General features: G+C 41.1%; 1 protein-coding gene across 1 annotated transcript; it reads left to right on the top strand.

Moving 5' to 3' along the window:
* The first annotated feature begins 283 nt into the window (after positions 1-283).
* On the top strand, positions 284-8158 carry gpx8 (glutathione peroxidase 8 (putative)). Its single transcript, XM_028802616.2, has 3 exons — positions 284-529; positions 1069-1330; positions 7821-8158. The coding sequence occupies exons 1-3, from the start codon at positions 320-322 to the stop codon at positions 7982-7984; spliced, it is 636 nt and encodes a 211-aa protein (XP_028658449.2). The 5' UTR covers positions 284-319; the 3' UTR covers positions 7985-8158.
* The last annotated feature ends 650 nt before the right edge of the window (positions 8159-8808 follow it).

Genomic DNA, 8808 nt, shown 5'->3' with positions numbered 1-8808 from the left:
CACACCCCCATAACCCCCCCTTACGATGGACCGACTCTTTATCCACGCCTGGTTTCTTTCCCTGCGCTCAGTACTACAGTTGAAGCCCTTAGGTTGAGTAGATTTGAGAATGTTACTATATGATTAGGGGAAACTAAAGCTGAACGTTTCAGTCTGTCACAAATCTTACTGATGAATGCAGCCCCCCTCTCGATCGCCGCTTATGAAGCGCTGTCTTGTCCGCCCCTTTTGAAGCATTCCCTGGTTTCGTATTACATCGTTCATTATAGCCCACCTCCATGAGCTTTTTCTTCCCAAAATTCTTTTTAAAAACGCAAACATGGAGCCGCAGACACCGCCGATCCCGCTGAAGCCCTCTGTCCCGAAGGCCCGCATGTTCGCCGTGCTACTCACGATGACCATCTGCACGGCCGGACTTTTCCTGCTACAGAACCAACTGACGAGGGCGAGAAAGCCTAAAGACTTTTATTCGTACGAGGTGAAAGATATTCGAGGCAGAAGCGTATCTCTGGAGAAGTACAGAGGCAAAGTAAGTCACTCGAGTCCGTACGCTTCACAACATCTAATGTTTAGATATCGTAGTTAACACAATCCGATCGCAACGTAAAAGAGGATCTCTTTGTTAGAAATAAAGAAAAAAGCAAAACTTCTGCTATCCAATGGGCTGGGTCAGAACACACCAGCTGGGAGTATTCCAGTCGCGCTTGATATACGTTTGTCCGCGCCAGCAGTTACTTGGCTGTCATTTGAAATTTCTGTTCTCGATTTCATGTCCGTTATTTGTCTCAAGTCGAGTTCTGGTTTACACGTGTGCCGCTGGAGTACCATAACTGTTACAAGCAGCTGTGTAATCCCGATGCACCTCCACATCCCCCAGTTGTTGAACCCTTGCCGCGTGCTTTCCCATCCACGTCCCTCAACTGATTCCAGCCCCTCACTTCGATATGCCGGCGCTGCCTAGTGATCGAGATGTTATTAATACGTGACAGCGCGGCGGGATGTCCAGTTCTGGCCGTTTAACTCCACTTTGTTTCTAATCTCTCCCTCCGCCTTTTCTCTCCATTGCAGGCGTCTCTGATTGTAAACGTGGCGAGTCACTGTGAGCACACCGAGCGTAACTACAAAGGACTGCAGGAGCTGTACAGATCGCTGGGGCCCTCGCTCTTTACTGTCCTGGCATTCCCCTGCGGCCAGTTTGGAGACACCGAACCGGGATCGGATCGGGATATTGAAGCATTCGCTAAGGCCAACTACGGTGTGACGTTTCCCCTTTTCAGCAAGATTAAGATTATGGGGACAGAAGCCAGCCCGGCCTTTCAATACATCACAGGTATTACACCATCTTTTACAATTATTACACATACAGAACTGTAGCGGTGGAGACGTAACTATATAAGAGTAGCAAGATGGCACAGTGCTTAGCCCCACTACCTCACTGTTTCAGTTACCAGGGTTCAACAGTAGATCAGATCCTTTGTCCATGTGGACGTTCTATGGTAGTACAGTAATTCTCAATTTATGGCTAAGAGACTCCACAGCTGTAAGCATTCCTCCTAAAAAACTTTTTTTTAATACTTCAAGTATACATTAAGTGAGCTGTTATTTCCCGGTTTTAATGTTCTGGAGTAAATGCAGAAATTAGAAAACAATATTATTTTTATTATTATTTTTCAAATATAGCATAACTAGCAGCGTGTGTGGTCTTTGGGACAAAAGAACAACCCGAAGACTCCCTAGCAGTTTTACTATATTTGTGAAACTGAAGAGGCAGAAAATACCTCCAGATAGACCAGCGTTTCTCAACCTTTAAGTATTTGCGACCCGAGTTTTCATAACAGTTTTAATCGCCCCCCCCCCTCCCCCCACACGTTTTTTTGAAAGGAGACCACTAATACCAAATTGTTCTTTTTAAATTATTGATATATCATAGATGCATATTTTATTATACCTACTTAACTTTTATCGACATTTATCTAACTCTATATTTATTTTTCTAGTATCAGAATGTAGTTTAAGTTAAATGGTTTTGGTTTCAATAGATGTATTTTTCATATTTTTGATTCTTGTTTTCTTTTTTTCACATCTTCGTGCCCCCCTTTTTGTTACTTCATGCCCCCCACAGATTGAGAACCACTGAGATAGACAATGTTTTAGTGAAAATTTGAAAATCCATTGCTGAGATGTTTTATTTGCACATTGGTGAGCCGTGGTGTTTGCTTTGTTTCAATGTGGTGTCTTTTCATCTGTGTCATTAGCACAATGCTGTTGTTGTATGGTGGCGTTTACTCCACATAGGTCTTTAGTAGTGAGAAATGAGGTGCATGCAGGCTCCAAGAAAATGTAAAAGTGCAGGCCTGCGCCATCTAGTGGTTGTGGTTGAGTGTGAGCAGAGGGGACTGCTCCATACACACACACAGGTCTTTCACTTATATATGTCTAATACTGGAATAATAATTTAATGTTTAATGCTAGTGGATGTGACACTCCAGCACCTGCAGCCTTTCACCATTCATTTCTACACCACTTGTCATTAACTGTCATCATTGAGATACAGTACAGGGATGAGCTAACAAAAAACAGTGAAATAATAGGAAAATGATGAAGGAGAGTTAAAGTTTTAAGGCTATAGAAAAAACACAAATGTTTATGCATCTCTTATAGAATTGCGCTATTCTGAATGTTGAATGAGAAAAAAAGGAAAGACCAGTTAATTAAACAATGAGATCAATTATGGTCAATTGACTAATCTTAAGAACTTCTATAATATAGGAATGCATATTTAAAATACTTGTAGCCTGGTGTTTCTTGAGTAAGTTAGTGTGATACCTGCAATGAAGCAAAATCCAGTCCAGAGTTGGTTCTTATTTAACTATGTAAGAAATAAAGCCAGTTCAGAAAATGGATGGATGGTTTAATGGGAATTATACTGGCAAACAACGCTAGATCATTCTTGTTCAAAATGTCAGCTAGTCTTGCTGTTATTTGCAGTGCCTTTCAGAAAGTATTCAGTCTCCTTCACTTTATTCTCATTTTGGTATTTTGCAACCTTATGCTAAAATTGTTTAAATTCACTTTTTTTTTCTCTCATCAAATAACATGCAATACTTCAGAATGACAAAAAATGAAAGTGGTGGAGCTTCTGTAAGTTTCTCCCATCTCCACATAGGTTCTCTGGGGCTCAGTCAGAGATGCCACCTTGTTCTTGGTCACTACTCTAACCAAATCCATTCTCCTCCTATTCCTCAATTTGACCAGATAGCCAGCTCTACACTCTTAAAAATGCTGGTTCTTGAATGGCGCTTTATGATTCTTTACTGGGTTGTGTGGTTCCTCGTAGAATTACTGCTTGACAAAGCACCATTTCATTCTGGGAAGAGCTCCTTGCATATGATGTTGGTCCTTTGTGCTTTGAAAAACTTCCTAATATGTAGAGGAAACCTGAAATATTAAATGTACAGCCACCTATTTAATGGAGGCTACCTAGCAGAACACTAACAGATAAAGAAAACCTGGACTTAGCCTGTGCTACATACGTACACAGTGTGTAAAGTTATGTGCCATTGGCATTTCGCAAATTTGTTACCATCTAGTCATGGTTACTCATTATATAGAGCCTGTTACAGATCTAAATAAATGAAGGTTCTCTCTGGAACCTTCACGTGGATGGGTCTGTTTGGAACGAAAAATGGTTCCCCAATGGCATCACTCTGAAGAACTGCTTTATTTTTAAGAGTGTAGGAAGGGTCATGGTTGTTCCACACATATTCCATTTAAGAAGTATGGAGGCCACTGTGCTCTCTGAAAGCTTCAATGCTGTAGAAATTTTTTTTGTAGCCTTCCTCAAATCTGTGCCTCAACATAATTCTGTCTCTAAGCTCAGCAGGCAAATCCTTGGACCTCACAGCTTGGTTTTTGCTCTGATGCACATTGTCGGTGGTGGGATCTTCTGTAGACAGGTGTGTGCCTTTCCTACTCGGGACCAATGAATTGAATTAACCACAGGCAGACTCCAAATGAGGTGTAGAAACGTTTTAGTGATGATTAATAGAACAGGATGCATAAGACACTGATTTTAAGTGTTGTCATGGAGGACGCCTCTTGTCTGGGAGGACAGAGGGAGCAAGCCTAGTCAGGACAGTACCTCCCCCGGTAGACTAGATGGCAGCCCCCCTGGGTTGCAGTGGTGCCTTGGACTCCCGCAGGGCTTCATGGGAGATGGAGTTGGATACAGCCCTGTTGGGATCCGGGGGTGCCGCCAGACCCAGAAGTGCTGCCAGAATTAGCTCAGCGAGTACCTGGAGCACTTCTGAGTGCCTTATAAAAGGAGTCAGCAGCCACTACTCGGAGAGCCAGAGTCAGGAGGAGGGAGACAAAGCTTGCTGAGGAGGAATGGAGGAGAAAAAGAAAAGAAAACTAAAGGATTGGGTTGTGCTATTTGGACTGTGTTGTTGAGCTTGTGGGAGACGGGGAAGACATTTCCCACAACGGAGAAGAAAATAAAATCAGGTGTGCTTTTGAAAGTGTGCCACCTGCATCTGTGTGTGTTGGGTTAAGTGCTGGTATAGATCCATCTACTGTCACAGTGCCATAGCAAATCTGCCTGAATATTTTTATCAGTGTGATATTTCTGTGTTTTATTTGAAATAAATTTGCAAAATTCCAAAAATTCTGTTTTTACTTTGCCATACTGGGGTACTGCTGTTTGATGAGGGAAAAATAATAATAAACAATAATTAATTACATTTTCTTCTTGTATCAACAATATAGAACCATTTCAACCCCCACCACTGTGTAGAACCCACCTGGATGATGCAATGGCAGCCATTATTGTGTCAGTATGCTCACCACACAATAACTATTAGGTGGTGAAGTGATGAAAGAGCTAGCCAACAGGGGATGATTAGGAGGCCAGAATGGAGGCCGTGATGGGCAACTTAGCCTGGACATCTGGATAAACCCTACTCATTTTTGAAAGGTGCCCAGATATCTTTAATAACCACAGTGAGTCAGGACCTTTGTTTTACTCCTTGTTTGAAGGACGGCACCATGTTTACAGCACAGTGTCCCCATCACTTCACTTTGGCACTGGGAACCACATTCAGACTACGGGGTAAGCATCCCCTGCTGGCTTTGCCGACACCTCTTCCAATAGCAACCCCACATTTTCCTAGATGGTCATCCACCAAAGTACTGGTTGGGCCAAAATATACTTAGCTTCAGACAGATTACCTGTTCTGAAGCACAGGTGGTAAGTTCTGCTGACAGTGAATGAATGAATTTAATTTGATTTGATATACTGTGGGGAAAATTATATTTTTGCAAGACCTTTGAAGGTTAGAGTGCTGGGTCAGCCATTGCACAAGCGCCTCCTGGAGCAATTTTCAAGTTATTAAGGGCCTTGCTTAATGGCCCAACAGATTTGAATGAATAAAATTAATTTAAATGATTTTAGCACAAGGCTGTAACATAACAAAATGTGAAAAAAGTAGAAAGATCTGAATACTTTCTGAAAGAATTTTAGATTAAGTAACTGATAAAGTACACCGGCATTATTATCATTCTTTAATTTAATATTATTTATTGTATCAGTATGCTGCTGCTGGAAAATGTGAATTTCCCATTGGGATTAATAAAGTATCTATCTATCTATCTATCTATCTATCTATCTATCTATCTATCTATCTATCTATCTATCTATCTATCTATCTATCTGATAGAACCTGCTTCAGCCCAAATATGGTAACCTCAATGAAATTTGTCTTGTCTGATCAGACCTGTGCAGCATTTAGTAGATTACCTGGTCCATTCTTCATCATGGAACTGTTTTCTGGTATTTACAGATATGCTGAACCTTCAGATCATGTCACAACATTTCAACAGCTGTGAGGATCATGGCTGTGGAGTCTGAGTTGAAAGCAATTATTGGGTTACTAGAGTCGGAGTCGAAAAAAATGTACCAACTCTGACTAGATGTAAATTGTAATTTAATGTGTTAAAATGTAAATTTTCGCATATACTAATTTGATTAAACTATTTTTTTCTTTTAGCCTTTTGATATAAATATAGAATAGTATAATGTATTAAAACCTACAACAGCATCTCTCTGCAGCTTAACAGGTTAGGGTGTTAAAGAGTAGCCTGATGAATTATGTTGGCAGTTGTCTTGTGTCTTGTATAGTATGCTACGTATTTTCAATCAACATACTACATATATAAAATCCAATGTCTGTCTGTACGTCTGTCCGCTTTTCACAAGAGAACTACTTAACGGATTTAGATCATTTTTTTTTCTATAATTTGCTTGAACATTCCGGTTGATTTTGCGACTTCTCTCATTGTGCTAAGAATCGTATTTCGCTTGAAGGAGCGATATATTCACGCTAATCTGAGACAAAGAGGCTGCGAGTCAAGGTGGGGGGGGCGTGACATCAGGAGTAGGGAGCCGGGCAGGGCCCTTCTCACTGTCCTGTTTCACTACTACGCGGGCGAAGCTGCGGCGGACGACTTGTTATATATAAAATCCAACGTCTGTCTGTCCGCTTTTCACAAGAGAACTACTTAACGGATTTAGATCAAGTTTTTTTCTATAATTTGCTTGAACATTCTGGTATTATAGTTCAGTTGATGCACCAATTTATTCGCGGGAAGGGGGAGGCGGGACCTTAGGAGTAGGGAGCTGGGTGGGGCCATCCTCAGTCATGCGCCAGCCTCCATTCAAGTCACTCTACCTCTCGCCACATGTTGGAGCTTCACTTAGCTACTGATACCTGTTTATTCAGCAGACATTATCATCTAGAAATTGTTAGAGAGTAACATTTGATGTTTTTGAAAGAGAGATTGCAGCTACGTGTGTTTTAGAGGGTACCTGCTCATTGGCAGAGATATCACGGTCACGTGCTCTTCACCCCATGCGGGGGATGCTCTCCCATCAGAGCTGAACACGATTAGATACAGTGGAGTGTACCTACCTTTCGCTTGGCCAGAGATACCTTGCCAAATTTTTACATTTTTGGCGAAGAGATCATAGCTACATTCTCGCCCCTGATAGCGAAATTAAAAATTATTGTATGTCAAGAGGCCCTTGGAGACGAAAGCTATTACTATAAGTTCTTCTCAATACAAATTTTTTAATGATTTTTCAAGTTTGTCCCGTTTCACTACTATGCGGGCAGAGCTGCGGGGGATCGCTAGTACTACATATATGAGACTAGTTAGAAACTGTGGGGTCGAAGTTTGAGTCGGAGGTACAATAAATTGTGGAGTCAGAGTTGACGGTTTTGTGTGCTCCATAGCTTGCCCGAGGACTGGGACTTGACTCGGAGGTTCTAATTTGCAAAAGTCATACAGCATGAATTCCAGTTGTTTGCATACAGCCTGAGTAAAGCTCTACTGTAAGAGAAACTTCGGGCTTCTGGAATGGTTGCAAAAATGAACCAATCAGTTTAGGATGTTTGTATGCCAGCCAACAACATAGATTTGACCGACTTGTAGTAATGTCTCGGTTAAGCAGAAGAGGATGGATGGATGTAGTAATGTCTTGTTTACTGAATTTTTAATGACCACTCCTTTGATATGACCTTCACATATTTAGGTAATGTATATCTCTTTTTAACTCTTCATATATATATATATATATATATATATATATATATATATATATATATATATATATATATGTAGTGTTAATGCCTCTACCATGGTGGCATCAGTGAGATGATAATGGAAATGAAACCCAATTGATATATTAATAATGATTATCAACAACAAAACTGAATTGTAACTGTGATCAATGCTTATTAATTCTTCCTTTCTCTAACCAGATTCTACTAAGCAATTACCAAAATGGAACTTCTGGAAATACCTCATAAATCCACAAGGTCAAGTGATAAAATTCTGGCGACCAGATGAGCCATTTGAAAATATCAAACAGGAAGTTGCTGCTATGGTGAGAGAGATCATTTTAAAAAAGAAAGAAGAACTTTAAAGAAGCTCTGCTTAAGGCATTGGTTCAAAACTGACTTATTTCATAACCACTGCATGTTTGGCACCAGAAGGGTCTAAACATGTTTTGAAAGATTTGTAGCCTTTCATAGGCTCTGTGTGTGACAGCCATTGTTTGTCCAGTCTGAAAGTGCAAAATGACTATTTTGGCAAAGCATTTGGCATCAGATTAATCCCCTCTTACTCATTTTTTTAAGTATAACATATTACTGTGAAGGGCAGCACAGTGGTGCAATGGGAGAACTGCTGCCTCTCAGTGAGGTTCGTGTCCAGAGTCCTCCCTGCGAGGAGTTTGCATATTCTCCCTATGTCTATGTGGGTTTCCTCCCACAGACCAAAGACATGTAGGTTAGGTGGATTGGTGATGCTAAATTAGTTCTAGTGTGTTTGTGTGTGTGTGTGTGTGTGTGAGTATGAGTGTTCACCCTGTGATGGACAGGTACCCACCCACCCTTGCACCCTGTGCTTGCTGAGAAAAGCTCCAGACTCCACAACCCACCTCGGGATTTAGCAGGCTTGGAAAATGGTATGACATGGTATTACTGTGAAGAATTGGGCAGGTTGCCACCACATAACCCTTGTGCTTAGGTGGTCTTCAACTTAAAGTTCAAGCATATGGCGGTAGTTTGAATGGAGACTCCAAATTGGGTGCCTTTCTATCAGGAGGTGATTCCAGCTAATCAATTTGGCCAGACTGGCTTTCCTCATACCTGACCGAAAAAGAAGAAGAAAAATGGCGTACAAGACGGATGGATGACAATTACTGTTTTGTCCCCAAAACTTTTGCATTCTTAAACTGCAGCCTGC

Source organism: Erpetoichthys calabaricus, chromosome 5 (assembly GCF_900747795.2).
Source record: "Erpetoichthys calabaricus chromosome 5, fErpCal1.3, whole genome shotgun sequence".
NCBI classification, from domain to species: Eukaryota; Metazoa; Chordata; class Cladistia; order Polypteriformes; family Polypteridae; genus Erpetoichthys; species Erpetoichthys calabaricus.
Note: the sequence above shows the minus strand (reverse complement) of the source record. Positions and strands in the feature narration are given on the sequence as shown.

Excerpts from the sequence above, each read along its gene's own strand:
- gpx8 (XM_028802616.2), top strand. The coding sequence starts at position 320 with ATGGAGCCGCAGACACCGCCGATCCCGCTGAAGCCCTCTGTCCCGAAG. Across the intron at positions 530-1,068 it reads TGGAGAAGTACAGAGGCAAA|GCGTCTCTGATTGTAAACGT; the intron begins GTAAGTCACTCG and ends TCTCCATTGCAG. Across the intron at positions 1,331-7,820 it reads GGCCTTTCAATACATCACAG|ATTCTACTAAGCAATTACCA; the intron begins GTATTACACCAT and ends TTCTCTAACCAG.